Source organism: Bombina bombina, chromosome 1 (assembly GCF_027579735.1).
Source record: "Bombina bombina isolate aBomBom1 chromosome 1, aBomBom1.pri, whole genome shotgun sequence".
NCBI lineage: Eukaryota > Metazoa > Chordata > Amphibia > Anura > Bombinatoridae > Bombina > Bombina bombina.
Window position 1 is genome coordinate 368,489,296 of NC_069499.1, and position 27,082 is coordinate 368,516,377.

At 40.8% G+C, this 27,082-nt stretch overlaps 1 protein-coding gene across 1 annotated transcript; it reads left to right on the plus strand.

The window, feature by feature from the left end:
- Positions 1 to 21,488: 21,488 nt before the first annotated feature.
- Positions 21,489 to 26,831, plus strand: LOC128637925 (uncharacterized). Its single transcript, XM_053689814.1, has 3 exons — positions 21,489 to 21,688; positions 21,786 to 21,839; positions 25,794 to 26,831. The coding sequence occupies exons 1-3, from the start codon at positions 21,646 to 21,648 to the stop codon at positions 26,561 to 26,563; spliced, it is 867 nt and encodes a 288-aa protein (XP_053545789.1). The 5' UTR covers positions 21,489 to 21,645; the 3' UTR covers positions 26,564 to 26,831.
- Positions 26,832 to 27,082: the final 251 nt, after the last annotated feature.

Sequence of the window (27,082 nt, forward strand, 5' to 3'; positions counted from 1 at the left end):
GTAGTGTAAATATTTAAAAAAAACACTTTTTTGACTGTGAAACATCAGTCTGCTAGTGTAATCTAATTGCAGTTGCCTGCCTGACAGAATGTGTGCCATGCCCACTTGCCAACTAGTGCCACCACTCATATCTGTTGTAAAAGTAGTGTAAATTTTGTAAAAAAAAAACTTTTTTGATTGTGAAACATCAGTCTGCTAGTGTAATCTAATTGCAGTTGCCTGCCTGCTAGCGTGTGTGCCAGGCCCACTTGCCAACTAGTGCCACCACTCATATCTGTTGTAACAGTAGTGTAAATTTTGTAAAAAAAAAAAAACATTTTTGAATGTGAAACATCAGTCTGCTAGTGTAATCTAATTGCAGTTGCCTGCCTGCCAATGTGTGTGCCAGGCCCACTTGCTAAGTGCCACCACTCATATCTGTTGTAACAGTATTGTAAATTAAAAAAACAAACTTTTTTGACTGTGAAACATCAGTCTGCTAGTGTAATCTAATTGCAGTTGCCTGCCTGCCAGCGTGTGTGACAGGCCCACTTGCCAACTAGTGCCACCACTCATATCTGTTGTAACAGTAGTGTAAATATTTAAAAAAAAAATATTTTTGACTGTGAAACATCAGTCTGCTAGTGTAATCTTATTGCAGTTGCCTGACTGCCAGTGTGTGTGCCAGGCCCACTTGCCAACTAGTGCCACCACTCATATCTGTTGTAACAGTAGTGTAAATTTTGTAAAAAAAAAAAACGTTTTTGACTGTGAAACATCAGTCTGCTAGTGTAATCTAATTGCAGTTGCCTGCCTGCCTGCCAGCGTGTGTGCCAGGCCCACTTGCCAACTAGTGCCACCACTCATATCTGTTGTAACAGTAGTGTAAATATTTAAAAAAATACATTTTTGACTGTGAAACATCAGTCTGCTAGTGTAATCTGATTGCAGTTGCCTGCCTGCCAGCGTGTGTGCCAGGCCCACTTGACAACTAGTGCCACCGCCACTCATATCTGTTGTAACAGTAGTGTAAAAAAAATTTTAAAAAACTTTTTTGACTGTGAAACAGTCTGCTAGTGTAATCTAATTGCAGTTGCCTGCCTGCCAGCGTGTGTGCCAGGCCTACTTGCAAACTAGTGCCACCACTCATATCTGTTGTAACAGTAGTGTACATTTTTTAAAAAAAAAACTTTTTTGACTGTGAAACATCAGTCTGCTAGTGTAATCTAATTGAAGTTGCCTGCCTGCCAGCGTGTGTGTCAGGCCCACTTGCAAACTAGTGCCACCACTCATATCTGTTGTAACAGTAGTGTACATTTTTTTAAAAAAAAAACTTTTTTGACTGTGAAACATCAGTCTGCTAGTGTAATCTAATTGCAGTTGCCTGCCTGCCAGTGTGTGTGCCAGGCCCACTTGCTAAGTGCCACCACTCATTTCTGTTGTTACAGTAGTGTAAATTTTTTTTAAAAACTTTTTTGACTGTGAAACATCAGTCTGCTAGTTTAATCTAATTGCAGTTGCCTGCCTGCCTGCCAGCGTGTGTGCCAGGCCCACTTGCCAACTAGTGCAACCACTCATATCTGTTGTAACAGTAGTGTAAATATTTAAAAAAAAAACTTTTTTGACTGTGAAACATCAGTCTGCTAGTGTAATCTAATTGCAGTTGCCTGCCTGACAGCGTGTGTGCCAGGCCCACTTGCCAACTAGTGCCACGACTCATATCTGTTGTAACAGTAGTGTAAATTTTGTAAAAAAAAACTTTTTTGACTGTGAAACATCAGTCTGCTAGTGTAATCTCATTGCAGTTGCCTGCCTGCCTGCCAGCGTGTGTACCAGGCCCACTTGCCAACTAGTGCCACCACTCATATCTGTTGTAACAGTAGTGTAAATATTTTTAAAAAAAACTTTTTTGACTGTGAAACATCAGTCTGCTAGTGTAATCTAATTACAGTTGTCTGCCTGACAGCGTGTGTGCCAGGCCCACTTGCCAACTAGTGCCACCACTCATATCTGTTGTAACAGTAGTGTAATTTTGTAAAAAAAAACTTTTTTGACTGTGAAACATCAGTCTGCTAGTTTAATCTAATTGCAGTTGCCTGCTTGCTAGCGTGTATGCCAGGCCCACTTGCCAACTAGTGCCACCACTCATATCTGTTGTAACAGTAGTGTAAATTTGGTAAAAAAAAACTTTTTTGACTGTGAAACTTCAGTCTGCTAGTGTAATCTAATTGCAGTTGCCTGCCTGCCAACGTGTGTGCCAGGCCCACTTGCTAAGTGCCACCACTCATATCTGTTGTAACAGTAATGTAAATTAAAAAAAAAACTTTTTTGACTGTGAAACATCAGTCTGCTAGTGTAATCTAATTGCAGTTACCTGCCTGCCAGTGTGTGTGCCATGCCCACTTGCCAACTAGTGCCACCACTCATATCTGTTGTAACAGTAGTGTAAATATTTTTAAAAAAAACTTTTTTGACTGTGAAACATCAGTCTGCTAGTGTAATCTAATTGCAGTTGCCTGCCTGCTAGCGTGTGTGCCAGGCCCACTTGCCAACTAGTGCCACCACTCATATCTGTTGTAACAGTATTGTAAATTTAAAAAAAAATACTTTTTTGACTGTGAAACATCAGTCTGCTAGTGTAGTCTAATTGCAGTTGCCTGCCTGCCAGCGTGTGTGCCAGGCCCACTTGCCAACTAGTGCCACGACTCATATCTGTTGTAACAGTAGTGTAAATATTTAAAAGAAAAACTTTTTTGACTGTGAAACATCAGTCTGCTAGTGTAATCTTATTGCAGTTGCCTGCCTGCCATTGTGTGTGCCAGGCCCACTTGCCAACTAGTGCCACCACTCATATCTTTTGTAACAGTAGTGTATATTTTGTAAAAAAAAAAGTTTTTGACTGTGAAACATCAGTCTGCTAGTGTAATCTAATTGCAGTTGCCTGCCTGCCAGCGTGTTTACCAGGCCCACTTGCTAAGTGCCACCACTCATATCTGTTGTAACAGTAGTGTAAATTTAAAAAAAAAAAAAACTTTTTTGACTGTGAAACATCAGTCTGCTAGTGTAATCTAATTGCAGTTGCCTGCCTGCCAGCATGTGTGCCAGGCCCACTTGCCAACGAGTGCCACCCCTCATATCTGTTGTAACAGTAGTGTAAATTTTGTAAAAAAAAACTTTTTTGACTGTGAAACATCAGTCTGCTAGTTTAATCTAATTGCAGTTGCCTGCTTGCTAGCGTGTATGCCAGGCCCACTTGCCAACTAGTGCCACCACTCATATCTGTTGTAACAGTAGTGTAAATTTGGTAAAAAAAAACTTTTTTGACTGTGAAACTTCAGTCTGCTAGTGTAATCTAATTGCAGTTGCCTGCCTGCCAACGTGTGTGCCAGGCCCACTTGCTAAGTGCCACCACTCATATCTGTTGTAACAGTAATGTAAATTAAAAAAAAAACTTTTTTGACTGTGAAACATCAGTCTGCTAGTGTAATCTAATTGCAGTTACCTGCCTGCCAGTGTGTGTGCCATGCCCACTTGCCAACTAGTGCCACCACTCATATCTGTTGTAACAGTAGTGTAAATATTTTTTAAAAAAACTTTTTTGACTGTGAAACATCAGTCTGCTAGTGTAATCTAATTGCAGTTGCCTGCCTGCTAGCGTGTGTGCCAGGCCCACTTGCCAACTAGTGCCACCACTCATATCTGTTGTAACAGTATTGTAAATTTAAAAAAAAATACTTTTTTGACTGTGAAACATCAGTCTGCTAGTGTAGTCTAATTGCAGTTGCCTGCCTGCCAGCGTGTGTGCCAGGCCCACTTGCCAACTAGTGCCACGACTCATATCTGTTGTAACAGTAGTGTAAATATTTAAAAGAAAAACTTTTTTGACTGTGAAACATCAGTCTGCTAGTGTAATCTTATTGCAGTTGCCTGCCTGCCATTGTGTGTGCCAGGCCCACTTGCCAACTAGTGCCACCACTCATATCTTTTGTAACAGTAGTGTATATTTTGTAAAAAAAAAAGTTTTTGACTGTGAAACATCAGTCTGCTAGTGTAATCTAATTGCAGTTGCCTGCCTGCCAGCGTGTTTACCAGGCCCACTTGCTAAGTGCCACCACTCATATCTGTTGTAACAGTAGTGTAAATTTAAAAAAAAAAAAAAACTTTTTTGACTGTGAAACATCAGTCTGCTAGTGTAATCTAATTGCAGTTGCCTGCCTGCCAGCATGTGTGCCAGGCCCACTTGCCAACGAGTGCCACCCCTCATATCTGTTGTAACAGTAGTGTAAATTTTGTAAAAAAAAACTTTTTTAATCAGTCTGCTAGTGTAATCTAATTGCAGTTGACTGTCTGCCAGCGTGTGTGCCAGGCTCACAGCATATAGTGTGCCCACTTGCCCAGTGCCACCACTCATATCTTGTTTAATATTAGTGTAAGTGTACATTTAAAAAAATAAAAACTTTTTGGACTGTGAAACATTAGTCTGCTTTTTTGTGTTAGGCTCAATATACTGTGCCCACTTGCCCAGTGACACCACTCATATCTTGTTTAATAGTTGTGTAAGTGTACATTTTTAAAAAAATGACAGGCAGAGGCAGGCCACCCCGCAGGTGCCGTCGTGGTCATGGTGCTGTGATTCCCTTTGGCCTTAGAATAATGTCCAGTGTTCAGAGGCCACGCCCCATGAACTCGAAAAGTTCTGAGGAGGACACAGTTGACTTTTTAACACAGGACACCCAATCTTCTATAGCTTCCGCTCCGAACCTTGACGAACCATCATCCTCCAGCTTATATTTGGGCACCTCTCAATTTACCACCACTCGCCCGCCTGCCGCCACCACCAACACTAGCACCACAGCCACTTCACTTGATGTGTCAGAGGAGTTTTTTACACATCAGTTGGAAGAAATGGGTGATGCGCAACCATCATTGACAGAGGATGTAGATAACAGTGATGTGTCTCAGTCAGGCAGCATTACAGACATGGACGTATAGTGTGACGATGATGATGTTGTACCCGCTGCTGCTTCCTTTGTTTATTTGTCAGATACAAGTGAAGCGGTTGATGATGACGATGCATCCGTGGATGTCACGTGGGTGCCCGCTAGAAGAGAAGAAGAACAGGGGGAAAGTTCAGATGGGGAGACAGAGAGGAGGAGGAGGAGACGAGTTGGAAGCAGGGGGAGGTCATCGTAAGGAGCTAGTGGCACATTCAGACAGCATGCATCGGCACCAGGGGTCAGCCAGACAGCACGCCAATCAACGCATGCTGTTGACACCACCAGAATGCCGTCATCGCAGAGCTCAGCAGTGTGGCATTTTTTTGTGTGCCTGCCTCTGACAACAGCGATGCCATTTGCAACCTGTGCCAAAAGAAACTGAGTCGTGGGAAGTCCAACACCAATCTAGGTACAACTGCTTTGCGAAGGCACATGGTCGCTCATCACAAACGCCTATGGGATCAACACATGAGTAGAAGCAGCACACAAACTCAAAGCCGCCATCCTCCTCCTGGTCCAGCATCTTCAGCCACGTCAACCACTGCTGTCCTCCTTGCCCCCTCTCAACCATCCGCCACTCCGTCTCTCTTCTGGAGCAGTTCCTGCTCATCTGCCCACAGTCAGGTGTCTGTCAAGGACATGTTTGAGTGTAAGAAGCCAATGTCACAAAGTCACCCCCTTGCCTGGTGTCTGACAGCTGGCTTGTCTGAACTCTTAGCCCACCAGCTTTTACCATACAAGATGGTGGAGTCTGAGGTGTTCAATAAATTTGTAGCTATTGGGACACTGCAGTGGAAGGTACCCAGCCGAAATTTCTTTTCACAAAAGGCAATCCCCAACATGTACTTGATTGTGCAAAAGGAAGTAATGGCATGTCTGGCACACAGTGTTGTGGCAAGGGTCCATATGACCACTGATAACTGGTCTGCAAAGCATGGTCAGGGCAGGTATATCACCTACACTTCACATTAGGTAAACCTGCTGAAGGCTGCCAAGCATGGAATGCGTGGCTCTGCAGAGGAGGAGTTGGTGACACCGCCACGACTTGCAGGCAGGCCTGCTGCTACCTCCTCTACTCCTCCTACTCCATCCTCTTCCATAACCTTCTCGGCTGAGTCCTCTTCTGCTGCTGCATCTTGCTCCACATCAACGGCACCCCCCCAGCTCCGCAGGTACTATTCCACATCCCGGATACGGCAGTGTCACGCCGTCTTGGGGTTGACTTGCCTGAAAGCAGAGAGTCACACCGGACCAGCACTCCTGTCTGCCCTAAACGCACTGGTGGATCAGTGGCTGACTCCGCATCAACTGGAGATTGGCAAAGTGGTTTCTGACAACGAAAGTAATTTTGTGGCGGCATTGAAAATGAGCAAGTTGACACATGTGCCGTGCATGGCACATGTGTGAAATCTGATCATGCAACGCATTGTGCATAAGTACCTAGGCTTACAGGACGTCCTGAAGCAGGCCAGGAAGGTGTGTGGCCATTTGAGGCGTGCCTTCACGGCCATGGTGCATTTTTCTGATATCCAGCAGCGAAACAACATGCCAGTGAGGCGCTTGATTTGCGACAGCCTGACACGTTGGAATTTAACACTCCTTATGTTTGACTGCCTGCTCCAACAAGAAAAAGCCGTTAACGAGTATTTGTATGACTGAGGTGCTAGGACAGCCTCTGCGGAGCTGGGAATTTTTTTGCCATGTTACTGGGCGCTCATGCGCAATGCCTGTAGACTCATGCGTCCTTTTGAGGAGGTGACAATCCTAGTCAGTCACACCAAAGGCACCATCAGCGACATCATACCATTTGTTTTCTTCCTGGAGCGTGCCCTGCGAAGAGTTCTGGATCAAGCCATAGATGAGTGTGAAGAAGAAGAGTTGTGGTCACCATCACCACCAGAAACTGCCTTATCAGCATCGCTTGCTGGACCAGTGGCAACGCTGGAAGAGGATTGTGAGGAAGAGGAGTCAGAGGAGGAATGTGGCTTTGAGGAGGAGGAGGAAGACCAACCACAACAGGCATCCCAGGGTGCTCGTTGTCACCTATCTGGTACCCGTGGTGTTGTATGTGGCTGGGGGGAAGAAGATACCTTCAGTGACATCACTGAGGATGAGGTACGGGACATGACTAGCTCGGCATCCAACCTTGTGCAAATGGGGTCTTTCATGCTGTCGTGCCTGTTGAGGGATGCTCGTATAAAAAAAGCTGAAGGAGATTGACCTGTACTGGGTGTCCACACTACTAGACCCCCGGTATAAGCATAAAGTGCCCAAAATGTTACCGAATTACAACAAGTCGGAAAGGATGCAGCATTTGCAAAATAAATTAAAAAGTATGCTTTACACAGCGTTTAAGGGTGATGTCACAGCACAATGTGAATCTAGCAGGGGAAGAGCTGTAAGTAATCCTCTGACTCTCTGACAGGACAATTTACAGACGTGTTGTTGATGGAGTACATGCAGAGCTTTTTAACTCCTATGCATAGCCACAGCCCTTCGGGGTCCACCCTCAGAAAACGACTCGACCGACAGGTAGCAGACTACTTCACCTTAACTGCAGATCTCGACATTCTGAGGAGCGATGAATTCCTTCACTACTGGGTGTACAGGCTTGACCTGTGGCCTGAGCTATCCCAATTTGCCATAGAACTTCTGGCCTGCCAGTGTCCTGTCAGAAAGGACCTTCAGTGCAGCAGGAGGTATTGCCACTGAGAAGAGACGTCGCCTAGGTCAAAAAAGTCTAGATTACCTCACCTTTATTAAGATGAATGAGGGATGGATCCCGAAGGGATTGACATTGGGCGATACATTCGAGTAAAAAAGGCCTGATGACATGAGCTGCCTTGGGCTAAAAATGGTCCACACACTGCTGTATTTTATCTTCAAATGCCGCATGACTTGCGTGACTTCTCCGCCACCAACTATGGTTCAAGCCGCAATGTTTTAGGGCACTTTCTGCCTGGGAAACAAACACCAATTTTTCTAGCCACTGCTACAGCAGCGGCTGCAACAATGCCTAATTTTTCAGGCATGTGTACATGCCAAATTTTTCTGGCCTCTGGTGCTGCACTGTGGCTTCAAAAACAAAACAAAAAAAAAAGACACTTAACAGGATTAAACTGATAGGAATAGTACTACTTAACACACCACTCCTATCTGGTGGCACATTAGATTGCATGCGCAGTGCCACAAATTTGAAGTAGGAGGACCGACCAAGCCTCTTTTTCCATCTCCCGGTTCCTAAAATAAATGCCATATACACATCCCCTGATAGGGGACACCGCAGTGGAAGGTACCCAGCCTAAATTTCTTTGCACAAAAGTCAATCCCCAACCTGTACTCGATTGTGCAAAAGGAGTAACAGGTATTAAACTGATCAGAATAGTACTACTTAACACACCACTCATATCTGGTGCCACAGTAGATTGCACGCGCACTGCCCCAAATTTGAAGTAGGAGGACCGACCAAGCATCTTTTTCCATCTCCCGGTCCCTAAAATCCATGCCATATACACTTCCCCTGGCGCAGCAACTGCCTCTGGGAACCTTACCATGGGTCCCAGACCGCACGTCTTGTAATTCTCTGTCTGGGAAATTATATATCTATCAAATCTATCTATTTATCTATCAAATCTATCTAACTATCAATCGTATCTATCAAATGTATATTGCATCTATTGATCTATGTAATCTATGTATCTATCTATCAAATCTATCTATCTCGTGGCCGGACTGTTTTGTGACAGCCACTTGTGTTTCGGCCAAATGTCCGTCAGCCAAATGGCCGGTGGCTAAAAGTACGGCCAAGATTGCACACGCACTGCCCCAAATTTGAAGTAGGAGGACCGACCAAGCATCTTTTTCCATCTCCCGGTTCCTAAAATCCATGCCATATACACGTCCCCTGGTGCAGCAACTGCCTCTGGGAACCTTACCATGGGTCCCAGACAGCGCGTCTTGTAATTCTCTGTCTGGGAAATTATATATCTATCAAATCTATCTATTTATCTATCAAATCTATCTAACTATCAATCGTATCTATCAAATGTATTTTGCATCTATTGATCTATGTAATCTATGTATCTATCTATCTATCTATCTATCTATCAAATCTATCCATCTCATGGCCGGACTGTTTTGTGACAGCCACTTGTGTTTCGGCCAAATGTCAGACGGACAAATGTCCGTCGGCTAAAAGTCCGGCCACGATTGCACGCTCAGTGCCCCAAATTTGAAGTGGGATGACCGACCAAGCATCTTTTTCCATCTCCCGGTTCCTAAAATCCATACCATATACACCTCCCCTGGCGCCGCAACTGCCTCTGAGTACCTTACCATGGGTCACAGACTGCACATATTGTAATTCTCTGTCTGGGAAATTATATATTTATCAAATCTATCTATTTATCTATAAAATCTATCTAACTATCAATCGTATCTATCAAATGTATATTGCATCTATTGATCTATGTAATCTATGTATTTATCTATCAAATCTATTTATCTCGTGGCCGGACTGTTTTGTGACAGCCACTTGTGTTTCGGCCAAATGTCCGTTGGACAAATGTCCGTCGGCTAAAAATCCGCCAACGATTGCACGCGCACTGCCCCAAATTTGAAGTAGGAGGACCGACCAAGCATCTTTTTCCATCTCCCGGTTCCTTAAATCCATGCCACATACACCTCCCCCGATAGGTGGAGTAACAGGTATTACACTGATCAGAATAGCACTACTTAACAAACCACTCATATTTGGTGCCACAGTAGATTGCACGCGCACTGCCCCAAATTTGAAGTAGGAGGACCGACCAAGTATCTTTTTCCATCTCCCGGTTCCTAAAATCCATGCCATATACACCTCCCCCGATAGGGGGAGTAACAGGTATTAAACTGATCAGAATAGTACTACTTAACACACCACTCATATCTGGTGCCACAGTAGATTGCATGCGCAGTGCCCCAAATTTGTAGTAGGAGGACCGACCAAGCATCTTTTTCCATCTGCCGGGTGCTAAAATCAATGCTATATACACGTCCCCTGGCGCAGCAACTGCCTCTGGGAACCATACCATGGGTCCCAGACCGCACGTCTTGTAATTCTCTGTCTGGGAAATTATATATCTATCAAATCTATCTATTTGTCTATCAAATCTATCTAACTATCAATCGTATCTATCAAATGTATATTGCATCTATTGATCTATGTAATCTATGTATCTATCTATCAAATCTATCTATCTATCTCGTGGTTGTGCTTAAATCCAGACTCTGCATCAACTATGTAATTTTCCGTGGGAGTTTTGCCATGGATCCCCCTCCAGCATGCCACAGTCCAGGTGTTAGTTCCCTTGAAACAACTTTTCCATCACTGTTGTGGCCAGAAAGAGTTCCTGTTGGTTTTAAAGTTTGCCTGCCTATTGAAGTCAATGGCGGTTCACCGGTTCACAAACAGTTGCAGAAGTTTGAGTCCACCGTTCGCGAACCGAAATTTTTAGGTTTGCGACATCACTAATTAGAAACACATAACTAACTCATAATTGCACATCATAGATGAAAGAAATGATCAAAGTTTTAGTTAACCCATTTAGACAAATGGTACAAGCACAGGTATCTTGGCAATGTTCTTTAAAATAAACAGTGTCCCCCTAAAACTGACAATGTAAGCTATAAATCCAACTAATATGTGAAGAAATGAAGGGTGCACATGTAAATAAACCTTATATTTCTCAATATTTAATATATAAGAGAGTGAAGAAGAGAGAGAGATTGCGAGAAAGAGAGATTGCAAGAGAGAGAGAGATTGTGAGAGATTGAGAGAGAGAGAGAGAGAGAGAGATTGAGAGAGAGAGAGAGAGAGAGAGAGATTGTGTGAGAGAGAGAGAGAGAGAGATTGAGAGAGAGAGAGAGAGAGAGAGAGAGATTGAGAGAGATTGAGAGAGAGATTGAGAGAGAGAGATTGTGAGAGAGAGAGAGAGAGAGATTGAGAGAGAGATTGAGAGAGATTGTGAGAGAGAGATTGAGATAGAGAGGTTGAGAGAGAGATTTTGAGAGAGAGAGAGAGAGAGAGAGAGAGAGAGAGGTTGAGAGAGAGAGAGAGATTGAGAGAGAGATTGAGAGTGATTGAGAGAGAGAGGTTGAGAGAGAGAGAGAGAGAGAGAGAGAGAGATTTTGATAAAAGATTCTCAGACATCAAGAGAATCTTAAAGGCCAAGCTGGCCAGGGAGAAGCAGGCTGCACGTATGACCGGTGGTGGCGCGCCATATGTGGCTGAACTATCAGAGTATGAGGTTCAGCTGAGGGAGAAGCTGGGAACAAACATGGCACTCGATCTGGATTTGGTGGGGCATGATACTGATGAGTTGGCAGGTAACATTCTATTACATGCGTTATTGATGTTGCACATGTTTTTGTTTTGTTTTTTCTTTAAAATGTTTATTAAAATTATGATATGCGGGGGCGGAGCTTGGCCGCACTGAGTAATGGCCGCAAGATAGATGAGCTCCTGGGCCCTCTTTCCCTAATAATGCCATAACTAACTTAATAACAGGATCCTAAACAAGAATAAAGGAGACTAGTTGACAGAAGACACCCTGCAAGCACTCAGCTGGGAACAAGCGATAAAACAGCTGCGGTGAACGTTAAAGAGTACAGAGGGATTCTGAGGCCGGATACAGCAGAGAGGCGGCGGGCCTCCGACAAAACAGTCACAACAGCGGAGCGCAGGTAAAACAGTCCCACGGGTGTAAGGGAAAAGCAACACATACCTGCTGATTGAGTCGGCGGGTCCCGCATACGCTCCAAGGCAATAGCAGTCCCACAGAGAAGCAGGTCTTACAGTGGGCTATAACCGCGACGCCATTCTAATCACGTGACCCCTCTAAGGAGCAGCGGTACACAGATAGGGCACTCGGCACCCCAGAAAACAGCACAGAGGAGAGATAGTCCACAAGAGAGAGACCCACTTGATTATAGCACAAAGGTCAGTAGGGTATAGCGAGTTTCAAACGAGCAGGGGTTTTGGAAACACCGGCAAGTGTGTACATACACGCAAGGGCAACAGGACTATCTGATATCACACAAGCCACGTGGAGATGTGTAACATAACATACACACTTTACCTACAGACATAACTGCTATATATTTGCACAGAGTGGGGCCTGACCTTCTATAACCCCAACAGTAAGAAGACACCAATTCTTATTTGAGAGCTGTCAATCCACCCAAAATAAAGCTAAAGAATCTCATCACACTGGGGGTAAAAAATATACCAACTCTGATTGAAATACTCTACTGTCTAAAGAAACACAGACAACGGTCATAAACTTTAATTATTGCATTTGGCACTATACTACTGGTTATGCCAGCAAAAAAACAACTTAAGGCGGATACTCCTGCAAAAGCTAAGAAGATAAGCCAATATCTAAAGCCTTTAGAGAACACCCCAGGACAGACACCAGACATTGCAGAAATGGCTCACGGAGGGGTACAAGACATGGTCACACCTACAGAAAGTGTCTCATGTGAAATTACTAAAGCAGACCTGCAACACTTGGCTACGAAGGAGGATATCAAATCTGCTATGTCAGACATGAGGGAAATGTTCCATGAAATGAAAAAAGATGTTAAAAAAGTGGAACGAGGGGGGCGGAGCGACGAGCTGATCCGGCAGGACGCATCTTGGGGAAGCTCCTGATATACATCTAGATTATATGAGCCTTTTTAGGTTCCTAAAGGATATTTTTGATACCTTAGTAGTTATATCTCTAAAAGACCTCTGTGGAGTATGAAAGAGACTTTCCGGATTGTATCCTTAGCCTTTGCTGTTCAGCCAAGCCAAGCGACCCTATCTGACAGGCCGCAAGGTTTTAAGCTGCCGCACATTCCCCCCCCCCAGGCATCTGGGTTACGAGTAGTCCTATTTGACTACACACACTGTTGGAGATGGATACCTATTTACAAGGACATGAAGAAACTATTTCTGAGCTACTAAATAAACATTACGCTAGTCTGAGACTCTTAATAGCACAGAGTTTTGCAAGTTGCCTTTCCCCACGTGGCCCCCATGTACTGGATAAGGGGTCTATGACAGCACTCGGTCAAGAAGAAACTGTCTCACCCGATACTAACAATGTTAACGTACAAGATTTTGGGAGCAAGGCTGCAGCGGAGAGTGGTGTTACCACCCAGTGCAAAGCTGAGGCAGTTCAGATCGCTCTGTCGGGGAGTGTGCTTAACAAGGGGAATACCTGCAGGAAATTTGCGATGCTGTGGAGGCCCTCGCAGCTTGATGTCGGCAGACTAGATCCTTGGAGACCCGCATTGTCCACATCCTATGCTGTGCCTTCCTTTGACACTAGTGAGAAGGAGTCCACTAATGAGCAACTTCCGACCCTCTATACCCGCCTGGAGGACCTATGCCGGGAACAGTGTCCCATACCGACATTCCCTGCACCCCCAGACAATGTGGAAAGGGTAGAGGAACCGGCTCTAAAGATATCTGAGCTACAACGATGCATACCTCAGCTTTCCCTGACCCCACTCAACATAGCAGGGGAACCCGGATTGCCTCAGCTGATCAAGATCAATCGCACAGCCTCCCGGAGAACACCCATCATTGTAATGGGTCTTATAGATCCTGTTTGCTCCCTGCGTACCCTGGTCTCTGGTGCGCCAACATACCCGGCTAGCCAGACTGGGAAAGAAAGGAGCGGTTCATTGGCAGCGCACCAGGATCTGTATGCAGTGGGGAGTCTGCCCTGGAGGAGATCGGCTGGGTTTGTGGTGCCGGGGACGATGTGCAGAGCTCCTGTATTCACAGAGCAGTTCTACTGTGCAGAAACAATGGCGACAGCAGTGCATCACCATTTGGTGGCAGCTCCTGGAGGACTCCCATGTCAGGTCAGTTTTGAGGCAATCATGGATGGATTCTTCCTCAGGGATCTAAAAGATATGGGAGTAATGTTTTTGCCCATATTGAAGTACGAACTGCTGCTGACTTCAATGCAACCTAACTGGGATCCTGGAGGTCTGGGTCTGTTGAACTTTTTACAATACCGGAGACTCTTTGGCATGGGAGGCTGGTCTGGAGTGGGCTAAACATTTTATCTCTGTAAAAAGGGGAGATTAATATGTAACCCTTAAAGTGGACAGCCTGCTCACTGAGTTAAGGTCGCGCTTCCCATAGAGACACTGACTTTACAAACGTTGCTTATTTTCATGCTCCCAGTAAGAGGATTATCCTCCTATACTTTTGTTCATATCCCCCTTATCTTTCGATCTATGACAAGGATGGTTATTTATTGAATGTGTGGTTGGTGCCGTACTTTTTCCTCCTTCTATTACTTATATTTACAAGCTGTAGCAAGCTGACTCCTACCTTTATAGATGCGCACATTTTTTGCAGGGTAGGTTACAGCTGAGGAGGGGTTCTTGGGAGACCAGTGTTTATTTTCTTGTTATAAGACTTTAAGTCCCTAGCTATTCTTATTTAACTTTAATACTCCTAGCCACCTGATTAAGTTAATCCCCCTTGTGCCCATATTGAGACAGTATAATAATGATCTTTAATAATTTTGCTGCTAGCCAGGACAATTAAATATACCTTTTCCTACCTAATAGCCAGTTCATAAATTATAGTTGCATTAAATCTTCTAGCTCCTGTCTAGCATTTTAGTTGCTTCCCTGAATATCTCCCCTAGGAGCCTATACAACCATTACTGCTATTACATATAGAGTAGTAGAGCATTATCTAGTTGCTTGTCCTTTATTTGGTACACTACACTGCAGTTTTCTGTGCATACGTTAATATGTTTTCAGCCAATTCAGCTCCCTATTAGATCATTTTTGGTTATCTCCTTAACTCACACATCTTTGCACCTATGTTGTTGTTCTAAACCCAGACAGTTTAGCTCCATATATACTTATATACTCATAGGGCTTAAGTAAATATGTTTCACATAGTAATAATTGTGCAATATGATTTGTTATGGCATAATAAGTGCTACTGTTAATTTTCTTCTATACCTCTGAAAATCTATATATGCTAACAGAAACCTCATTCCACATAAGAGCCTTCTTGATTTGCTCAGTAGCCCCTATATAGGGAGCATATACATTTACTACTTTAACAGCTCTTTAACTTTTCTTTATCTGTAAAGGTGCAAAGATTTTCTTTCTATATACTAACTATAAGGTACAAAGTTGTGTTCATAGGTACTGTACAGTTATAATCCTCCTACTATTCATCCTATTTACAAGGTTGGAGGTCCAAAAGTGGCCTCGTCTACTTCAAGGAGGCTGAAGGAAAAAAAAATAAAATAAAAAAAATGAGGGTTTGAGTTTGATAACTTCTGTTTTATACTAAAGGTACTACTTAGATAATAGGCTGTATTATTGCATTCCATATTCTCTTGTATTAGCTCCAATTGTTATTCTGTATGTTGCTTTATGGTCATGGAGTGTAATGACTACATTATTCTTTTTCTGAAGGTACCTGTATGTTTATATTTCTTTTACCCTCAATAAAAATATTAAAAAAAAAAAAAAAAAAAAAAAAAGTGGAACGAAAATTATTGACACTAGAAGAAAGTCACAACTTAGCAACTCAGGACATTCAACACCTGTCCCAGCTCACATACAACCAAAGTGAAACTATTCATAACCTCATGGAGAAGGTGGAGGACCTTGATAACAGGGGCCGCCGCAATAACCTAAGAATAAGAGGCGTCCCGGAAAGTATTCATCCTCCTGCTATCCCAGGCTAACTACAAGACCTCTTCAGGACAGTGAAAGGCGCAAACACAGCACCAGATGTCACTCTAGAACGAGCCCACAGAGCTCTGAGAGCTAAGCCCCCAGCCAAAGCCCCGCCAAGGGATATAATTGTAAAATTTCTAAACTACGCAGAAAAAGAAGAGATCCTCAGACATTCACGCCAGAAGAACCAAATTACGCACGCTGGAATCAGTATACAAATATTCACTGACCTAAGTCCAGTCACATTACAAAAGCGAAGGGACTTGCAATTTGTGACGGCGGTGCTGAGAGCCCAGAAGATCCCTTATAGGTGGGGCTTTCCAGTGAGTATCACGGCTACAAAGGGAGAGAGATCGGCTACTCTCCGAACAATGGAGGACGTTTCATCTTTTTGCGAAGAACTACAGATAAAGATCCCTCCACCCACAGATCCCCCGAGACTACAAAGGAGCAGAAGACCGGACATGCTGAACTCCAGGGACTGTTCGAAAACATCTGCCCCCGCAGATATGGAACTACAAAATGCAGAACTATAAGGATTATCTTTTTGGCCTTGTTACTCTATCTGCCTCTTACCTAATTTTACTTTGCAGAGTGTTCAAAACGGCTATTATACTTGAAAAGGACTACATATCTCATGACAACTACAGGACAGATGAGTATATAATCCATACAACTTGTTTGATTCCATGTTATTATTGCTTGTCTTTATTAAAGTTATATAAGAGATTATGTTCTAAATGTTTATGTTAAACACCAGGTTGAATGGAAGCTTCTAAAACACTAGTTGTGGGAGCGAAAAACATACACTTAGCAAATACACTTTCTTAGACACATAATAGCAAGCAGAGGTGACAGGAGCTCTTTATAAACTTGAGGCCACGATACACCCCTCTTTTTCACTCTTTACTCTCTCCCTCTGTCAGGTACAAATAAGAAAGCGCGTGCTGTAACTCAGGGAACACAGCACACCAGCTTAACCAAACAGCCTAGTCTCCTTCAATACCTATAACCTATCATAAATATAGCACACTCCACATAAATAGAATAGGTATTGATTCAGAGTTCGATAATACAAGGATATCTCTCGATAGATGCTAAGGGGAAGAGGGCCCCTCACCCTCACGGTCAGTAACAGAATACTTGTGTATTTGTACAGTGATTAGATAGGAAAATAGCGACTTTTGAATTGTTGATTTTATATATTGTTCTTACAGTTGACGTACGCAAATATTTATCCCCCCCCAACACCTTTACCAACCCGCTGTTCAGCTCCACAGAAACACTAGATTAGTCACAACACCTGTACCTCAGTCACAGAGACCAAAAAGGTCGTCAAATTATTGAATCTAGAGGTATAAACGTACAAAAGACGCTGCACGCACAATAACGATGACCAGGCCTTTAAAAAAACACGATATTAACATCATCTCGGTCAATGTTAAGGGATTTAACATTCCCCAGAAAAGATCCATAATATCACACGACTTAAACAGACTTAAAGGGGATATTGTACTCATACAGGAGACACACTTCAAAAAAGGGGCAGAACCGAAGTGGCACAATAACACATTTCCCACCGCATACTTCTCCTCTGGACCAGCAAAGAAAAATGGAGTGGGCATATTAGTCAGACAAAATATCCCACTACAAATAATAAATATAGAAAAAGACACAGAGGGGAGAATGCTTATTCTGACTGGCCTATTATATGGACGCCCAATCACAATCATTAATGTATATTTCCCAAACAGAGCACAGGCAGCATTCATGCGAACTCTTTCTGGGAAAATACTAGATTGCATAAAGGGGGTTACGTTTATGGGCGGTGATTTCAATATACCACTCAATCCAGAGATGGACACATCAGGGGGTAAGACATGCATCTCAAAAAAAGACATTAAACACATAAACAACCAAATAGGAACATTGGCTCTCCACGATGTGTGGCGCACATTTCACCCCTCGGTCAGGGACTTTACATTCTTTTCCAGCCCACATAGGAGCTATTCGAGACTTGATTATATCTTTACTGACACCATAGGCCTCACTCTGGTTAGACATTCCTCTATTCATCCCATCACATGGTCGGATCATGCGCCAGTCAGGTGCCAGATAGAATGGCCGGAATCTCCGGTCACACCTTATATATGGAGGCTAGATGACAATCTGTTAGATCATCCCCTAGTACAACCAGAAGTAGAAAAATCCCTCTTGGAGTATTTCCAAATCAACGACACTCCTGATGTATCATGGTCCACTATATGGGAGGCACACAAGTGTGTTCTCAGGGGGGTGTTTTTGAAGTTTAAGGCTAACTTACTCAAACAGCACAGAAATAAACACGATACAATACTACAGAACCTCAAACAATTAGAACTAGAGCACAAAAAGGACCCCAAAAATGAAGAACTCAAAGACCGTTTGGGGCAGACTAGAGCAGAGTTCAACATATATTTACAACAAGAGCAACAGAAAAGGGCACTTAAACTACGTCAAAAATATTACGAGCAAGGCGACAAAGCAGGGAAACTTCTAGCCAGGACCCTAAAACGTAAACAATTAAAAACACATATACACCATATGAAAAGTAAAGATAACCAGATAAAACGCGATAGCACATCGATAGCTGAAGCTTTCCGTTCCTACTTTGCAACACTCTACAATTTAAACACAACAAATGAGTCAGCAGGCCCCACAGCTAACAAAAAATTAATTATAGATGAATACCTCAAGGGAATTACATTACCTAAATTAGATAAGAGTCAAGCAGAAAAACTAGACCTCCCATTTAATATTAAAGAAATTCAGGACGCAATTAGAACCCTTCCAAGTGGAAAAAGTCCAGGCCCAGATGGATTTGGTGTAAAATACTATAAAAAATGTATCCACATACTCGCCCCTAAATTATTACAACTCTTTAATTCTATCAGGCATTCGGGCGGTTTCTCGGCATCTATGCTGGAGGCCCACATCACTATGATACCTAAGCCAGGCAAATCTCCCGATACCCCAGAAAATTTTCGGCCAATTTCCCTTCTGAACTCAGACATAAAGATTTATGCCAAAGTCCTAGCAAACAGGTTGAGCCCCCTACTGGTGCACCTGATATCAAACGACCAAGTGGGGTTTATACCAGAAAGGGAAGCCAGAGACAACACCATCAAGGTGTTACAGTTGATGGACTTGGCGCGCAATACTGGGCAAGATTTAGTTATGATATCCACGGACGCTGAAAAAGCCTTCGACAGGGTGGACTGGGACTTCCTCGAGTCCACCCTGCGAGGCATGAATATAGGCAAAGACTTTGTAGACAGTATATTTTCCCTCTATGCTAAGCCAATAGCGAGAGTCAGGACCAACTCGGTCCTCTCTGAACCCTTTAACATTAGAAACGGGACCAGACAGGGGTGTCCCTTATCGCCACTGCTGTTCGCGGTATCCATTGAGGTACTGGCATGCAAGATCAGGTCACAAAAAGAAATAAGCGGTATACAAACAAAAGACAGAGAATACAAATTGGCAATGTATGCCGACGACATTTTATTGACATTGACTAAAATAGATAAATCTCTACCTCCTCTTCTAAATACATTTAGGGAGTATGGAAGGGTATCAAACTTCCACTTAAACCTATCTAAGTCTGAGCTGATCAATATAAATGCCCCTAAATCAGTTATAGAAGATATCAAATGCCATTGCCCCCTTAAAATACAACACACTCAAATTAAATACCTGGGTATACACATTACACAGCAGTTTGGAGACCTGTTCCCAAAAAATTACATACCCCTACTAAAGGAAATCACAAGTGACCTTTCTAGATGGAAAGGTAAATCATTATCTTGGTTGGGCAGGATTCACACTGTAAAAATGAATGTACTTCCACGTATTCTATACGTCCTACAGGCCCTTCCTATCCCATTGCCAAGAGATTATTTAAACCAATTACAAGGCAACATTGAACAATTTATATGGGGAGGCATTAAACCTAGAGTACCTAGGAAAACTCTATATCTACCAAGAGAGAGGGGAGGACTGGGTTTGCCAAATATAAGCTCCTACAGGACGGCAGTATTATTACAGAGAGTAGTGGAGTGGAGCCATAATTCAATATCTAAACAATGGATTGAACTGGACAGATATACTGTATATTGCAGGTTGACAATGTGGGAAGTCAGGCTTGGTTACACACTAAACAGAGACCCATGACTATAAATAGTTACCCATTGCTGGAAGAAGTGTTTCAGAACTGGGAAGCGCTGATAAATACCAGCACACACATAACAACAAGACCGGGACCACTGACCCCACTGTTAGGGAACCCCGAATTCACCTTCACAATTAAACCCAAGTCAGCCACGGATAGTCTAACACGTCTGAGAGATCAAACCCTTTATACAGTGATGAAAGAGGGCAGGATGCTGACATTGACAGATTTTGTAGAAAAAGTGGGAGATCACCCAATCTCCTGGTATACTCATGCGCAAATCTCCCATTACGTAAATTCTCATAAATTACAAACCCAAATAAAAAGACAGCTTACACAATTTGAAACCATATGCACATCTGCGTTGCCCCCACGACACCTCATATCTAGACTATATAAGATGCTCCTAAACACAGGGGGAGAACAACTACCTTCATATTGCCACAAATGGGTCAGAGAATTAGAGGTAGATATCCCATTAGAGGAGTGGATGCGGATATTCCGCAATCACAAAAAAGCCTCTGTATCGGCCAAAATCCAGGAAACTAACTTTAAATTTATGTCTAGGTGGTACCTTACTCCGGTAAGACTACAAAAAATTTATAAACAAGCTAATGGTAGATGCTGGAGAGGATGTGGAGAGCCAGCTGACATGCTGCATGTGTGGTGGGGATGTGCGAAACTAGAGACATTCTGGAACGAAGTTATAGACCATATAAATAAAACGCTGGACTCACACATAACTAAAGACCCAGGAATACTGCTGTTTCACGGCCTACCAAATTTCAAAGACGATATAAAACAAAATCTCCTGTACATTATGCTTAATAGCGCCAAATCACTGATCCCGCAAAAATGGAAGACCACAGACACACCAAACCTCATGACTTGGAGAAAACAAGTTGATAACCTACTCCTTTTGGAAAGGTATCATTACTTGAACGTAGGCAAACTGGACCAACATGAATATATGCTAATGCGATGGAATGCTCACAAAGAGGACTGACTACCGAAGAAACGCAACATGACCAATGGTTAATACTCGGGCAACGGGTTAACCATGGTAAACTTGACTGTATGACAGACACATTAGGCACACTACACAAATATCTTCGCTGTGGAGTTGGACTAACCGTACCCTATCCTCCCTCACCCTTTCCCCTCCTAAGACAATTAAATCACATGTATCTATAATACCAATGATAATGTTACAAGAGATTTTATGAAGGACATAACCTTGAAGGCAATTGCTATCACTTGTTAATTCTTTGCTGACAAAACTTAAATGTATGATATTTTGAAATTGGCCCAAAAGTGGCTGATTAATCTTTCCCTACAGTCGGTAAGGACTACCCAATGATAATAACTTAGAGTTCTTAATACCCACAAACATGTTAAAGTGACTTTTTTTTGTTATATCGGCTCACAATGTAACCAGAGCCATGTTTGTAATTCTGATAAAAAGTTTAATAAAGCTCTTTGAAAAAAAAAAAAAAAAAAAAAAAAAAAATTATGATATGCAATAACATTGATAATAATATTTTATTTCATGTATTTGTTTAAGCATCTACCAGTGCTGCAGCTGCTGCTGCAGTTCCAGCTGATGATGCTGCCACGGCTAGAGATGAGACCCTCCTATTGCCCATCAGTATCCACACCGAATCCAGCTACAGCTTCTCCTCGGCCGCCACACACCCGGACACTATGTGCAGCACCCCTGATGGAGCAAGCATTGGCCGATCTACAGGTATGTTTTCTATTATTACTTTGCTTTTAATTAAATTGTTATTACTTGTATGATTGTTCACATTTCTAAATATGTATATTCTATTTTCATTATACAGCTGAAGTCCGAAGGGCTTTGGGACCCCCTCCAAGATCTACAATCTCCTCCTCAGGTAACAAAAACAAGATCAAACATGAATGTTATGTGTACTCAGATTATCAGGATTGTCAATAGCTCAATGTGAAAGTTAAATTTGTATTAATGAAGAATATCACTTTCATAAACATTAATGTGAAATAATTGTTTAGATAATCTCTCATTTCATAGTATTTCAAAGGACAGGACAGTCAAATGATGTTAGTTCTCATTTACATAGAACATTTATTTTAGATACACATACGGAAATGTAACTATTGTTAAATTTAAATATTTTTAATATCTTTAGTTAGCCATAAATTTAAAGGGACATGAAACACAAACCCTTATTCAGTGGATTAGGATAGAGAATCCTAGATTGAAGGGACACTGAACCCAAATTTTGTCTTTCGCAATTCAGATAGAGCATGCAATTTTAAGCAACTTTCTAATTTACTTCTATTATAACTGTTCTTTGTTCTCTTGCTATCGTTATTTGAAAAGAAGGCATCTAAGCTTTTTTTTGGGTTTTAGAACTCTGTACAGCACTTTTTTATTGGTGGATGAATTTACCCAGGTTGTTCACCAAAAATGGGCCGGCATCTAAACTTACATTCTTGCATTTCAAATAAATATACCAAGATAATGAAGAAAATTTGATAATAGGAGTAAATTAGAAAGTTGATTAAAATATCATGCTCTATCTGAATCTTGAAAGAAAAAAAATGGGTTCAGTGTCCCTTTAATCATATTGAAAATGTAAGTATATTATTTAATTTGCATCATTACATTTTTATACTTTAGATTAAAAGGTTAACTTTGAAAGTACTTTAGTATCAAAGAACCAAGCTTATAGATGATGATGATTGGTACATGCATACATGGATAGATAGATAGATAGATAGATAGATAGATAGATAGATAGATAGATATGCTTATATACTGATTGTGATTGTCTCACCTATGTGTTCAGTGAGCAAACAGTAGTGCATTGTTGCTCCTTCAAAAAATGATACAGAGTAAATGAATACAATTAAATAGAACTATATTTAATTTGAAATTTAATTTTGTATTATATAGCTTTAAGGGATATTATAGTTAACATTAAAATTTAATGGTTCAGATAAAGCATACAATTAAGCTTCAAATTTATTCCTATCATACATTTTTAATTATTCTCTTGTTATCTTTATTTGCAAACCATGAATGTAAGCTTTAAAGGCAGGACACTTTTGGTTCAGCACCTGGGTACCGCTTGTTGATTGTCTAAATGTAAACATCCAATCAACAAACGGTATACATTTGCTGAAACCAAAATGTGCCTGCTTTTAATATTACTTTCTATCTATTTTTAAAGAAAGATAACAAGAGAACTAATAAGAATTGATAATCGGATTAACTAATAATGTTGCTTAAAATGTCATGATCTATCTGAATAATGAAAGTTTTGTTTTTCTAGACTATCCCTTTAAAGGGACACTGTACCCAAATTTTTTCTTTTGTAATTCAGAAAGAGCATGCAATTTTAAGCAACTTTCTAATTTACTCCTATTATCAAATTTTCTTCGTTCTCTTGCTATCATTATTTGAAAAAGAAGGCATCTAAGCTTTTTTTTGGTTTCAGTACTCTGGACAGCACTTTTTTATTGGTGGATGGATTTAGCCACCAATCAGCAAGGACAACCCAGGTTGTTCACCAAAAATGGGCCGGCATCTAAACTTACATTCTTGCATTTCAAATAAAGATACCAAGATAATGAAGAAAATTTCATAATAGGAGTAAATTAGAAAGTTGATTAAAATATCATGCTCTATCTGAATCTTGAAAGAAAAAAAATGGGTTCAGTGTCCCTTTAATCATATTGAAAATGTAAGTATATTATTTAATTTGCATCATTACATTTTTATACTTTAGATTAAAAGGTTAACTTTGAAAGTACTTTAGTATCAAAGAACCAAGCTTATAGATGATGATGATTGGTACATGCATACATGGATAGATAGATAGATAGATAGATAGATAGATAGATAGATAGATAGATATGCTTATATACTGATTGTGATTGTCTCACCTATGTGTTCAGTGAGCAAACAGTAGTGCATTGTTGCTCCTTCAAAAAATGATACAGAGTAAATGAATACAATTAAATAGAACTATATTTAATTTGAAATTTAATTTTGTATTATATAGCTTTAAGGGATATTATAGTTAACATTAAAATGTAATGGTTCAGATAAAGCATACAATTAAGCTTAAAATTTATTCCTATCATACATTTTTAATTATTCTCTTGTTATCTTTATTTGCAAACCATGAATGTAAGCTTTAAAGGCAGGACACTTTTGGTTCAGCACCTGGGTACCGCTTGTTGATTGTTGTTTAAATGTAAACATCCAATCAACAAACGGTATACATTTGCTGAAACCAAAATGTGCCTGCTTTTAATATTACTTTCTATCTATTTTTAAAGAAAGATAACAAGAGAACTAATAAGAATTGATAATCGGATTAACTAATAATGTTGCTTAAAATGTCATGATCTATCTGAATAATGAAAGTTTTGTTCTTACTAGACTATCCCTTTCAAGGGACACTATACCCAAAGTTTTTCTTTTGTAATTCAAAAAGAGCATGCAATTTTAAGCAACTTTCTAATTTACTCCTATTATCAATTTTTCTTTGTTCACTTGCTATCATTATTTGAAAAAGAAGGCATCTAAGCTTTTTTTTTGGTTTCAGTACTCTGGACAGCACTTTTTTATTGGTGGATGGATTTAGCCACCAATCAGCAAGGACAACCCATGTTGTTCACCAAAAATGGGCCGGCATCTAAACTTACATTCTTGCATTTCAAATAAAGATACCAAGAGAATGAAGAAAATTTGATAATAGGAGTAAATTAGAAAGTTGCTTAAAATGTCATGCTCAATCTGAATCACGAAAGAATTTTTTTGGGTACAGTGTTCCTTTAATGATGATTGAACATATTTGAATTGATAGTCCTTTGCAACTTCAAATAAATGAAAGGTTTGGATAATCACCTGTGTATTTCATGACGATTTTTTGAGGCCTATTTAACAAATGTCTGTCAGACATGATCCGACAATGCGGATCAGGTCTGACAGACATAGCTGAATGTGGAGAGCAATATGTTCTAAGATCTCAGAACAGGCAGACAGGGTTATGGAGCAGCGGTCTTTAGACCGTTCATTGCTTCATAACTGGTGTTTCCGGAGAGTCTGAATACTCGCCAGAAACACAGCCCTTCAAGCTCCCTATGGAGCATGATAAATGGACCTCTCTCTCATGTATTAATCTACAAATGGAGATAACCAGTTTATTGTGAGCCTGCAGGCTTTAAAGAAACTGCAGTTATAATCAGCTGTATAAAGAATGCTGCTCCATACCCTTGTCGATATTCACCAATCGAGTATGATCTTGTTTATTGACCCCCCTCTGCTGACGGGCCATTGTCTTCGACTCTGAAGCGGGAATTATCTGCATTCAGTGAGGTGTGGCGGACATGATCCACACTGTTGGATCATGTCCAACGGACCTAAGATAAATAGGCCTATAATATATTCTCAGCGCAACACCATTGTCACTACTCAAGCTTTTCATACCATTAGTGGTGCTTGTAATCATGTCATTGATTAATAAACAGTCTAAACAGATTTAGAAAATGTTCAATTAAGAAAATTGATGTGTTGAAAATGCTGTTGTACGGTGAATAATTTAATACAATGTTGAATATGATATATGCTTTATAATATGCCCCGTTAAAATTAAAAATGTATATCAACATTTGTATTTATTTTATCCATTTAAGATGACCTAAAGTATATAAATCATTAATGTTAAAATACAGTGTCTTACAATTTCGGTCTTGATATGATTTATTTAAGATATATGTTTAATATCATATGCATTTAATCCTTCAAATTACATTAAGTTACATAACAATATATATTTAATTTTTCATTTCTTTAGATATCGAACATGCATTTGAGGTTTCGGAGGAGATCGACTGTTGTCTTCGAGTGATGAGAGATCTGACGGAGGAGTCGTCCCTGGGAGAGACACAATATCCCGAATCACAGGAGCAGGGAATCTCCCAGGGGACATCAGATAGGGAATCTCTCATCCGTTCTGCCCCTCCTGACCCAGAAGACACAGCTGCTCTGGATCCTAGTGCCCCTCCTGCCCATGTTGGTCATGCCCCATCAGCTCATGGCCGTGCTGATCCTGGCCACGAACTGCCTCCCATCAATGATGAGGAGGCAGTTGTGGAAATGTTCAATATGGCCAGGCAGTACCTGGAAGATGACCATGAGTTGCATGGGGCATTAAGATTATCTGTTGAGCAACAGGGGCAGATATTAGAGAGGGGCATTACAGTAGATAGGGAAAGATTAGATATAGAGAGGGAAAAGTTGAGGATAGAATCAGCTAGAATAGATTTAGGGAGGGAAAGATTTGTATATGAACGCCATAGGGATAGTGCAAGATTAGAGTTAGAGAGGGATAGATTTATTTATGAAAACCAGAGGGATAGTGATAGATTAAACTTTGATAGGGAAAGATTAGAATTAGATAGGGCCAGGGCAGCTGAAGAGCAGTTAGAACGCCAGCATTGGGAGAGAGCAGACGAACACAACAGGGTTTTTAATCGTCAATTGTTTATAACTTCTGGGAGAAGGGGAACAAGGGAGAGATCACCCCCCTCTCTCCATCACCCAAAAAAAATTAGGGTGTTTTAATTTGCTCATTTTATTAGGGTTTTTAATAGGCACATTATTTTTAAGATTACTTTTATTATGTATGTTCTTCTTTTTATTTGTAATTTGTATTTTGTATGTGTTTTATTCTGTCTGTGTTTTTATGTTTTTATTATTTTTAATTAAAACATATGAATTTAATATGTTTTAATTATTAATAAATGTTTTTATGTTGTTAATATTTTTAATTAAAAAATATGAATTTAATATTTTTTAATTATGATTAAATTTTATGTATTTTTTTATAAAAATAAATAAATACATTTTTTAATAATTATTAATAAATGTTTTTGTTATTACTTGATTCACATGTTACAAATGACTGATGTTCAAATTCAATGCAGGTGTAAGATATTATCTATTCTTATTATTAAAGGTTAAATTTAATAAACATATTTAGATACATTTTTTAAAATTAAAATATAATATTGAGCTTTTGGATAAACAACTCAATTAAAATTAAAATATTCATCGTTAACATGTGATATTCATTTATATGTA

Coding starts and splice junctions, on each gene's coding strand:
- LOC128637925 (XM_053689814.1), top strand. CDS start 21,646: ATGTGCAGCACCCCTGATGGAGCAAGCATTGGCCGATCTACAG. Junction 21,689..21,785: donor AAGCATTGGCCGATCTACAG/GTATGTTTTCTA, acceptor TTCATTATACAG/CTGAAGTCCGAAGGGCTTTG. Junction 21,840..25,793: donor ATCTACAATCTCCTCCTCAG/GTAACAAAAACA, acceptor TCATTTCTTTAG/ATATCGAACATGCATTTGAG.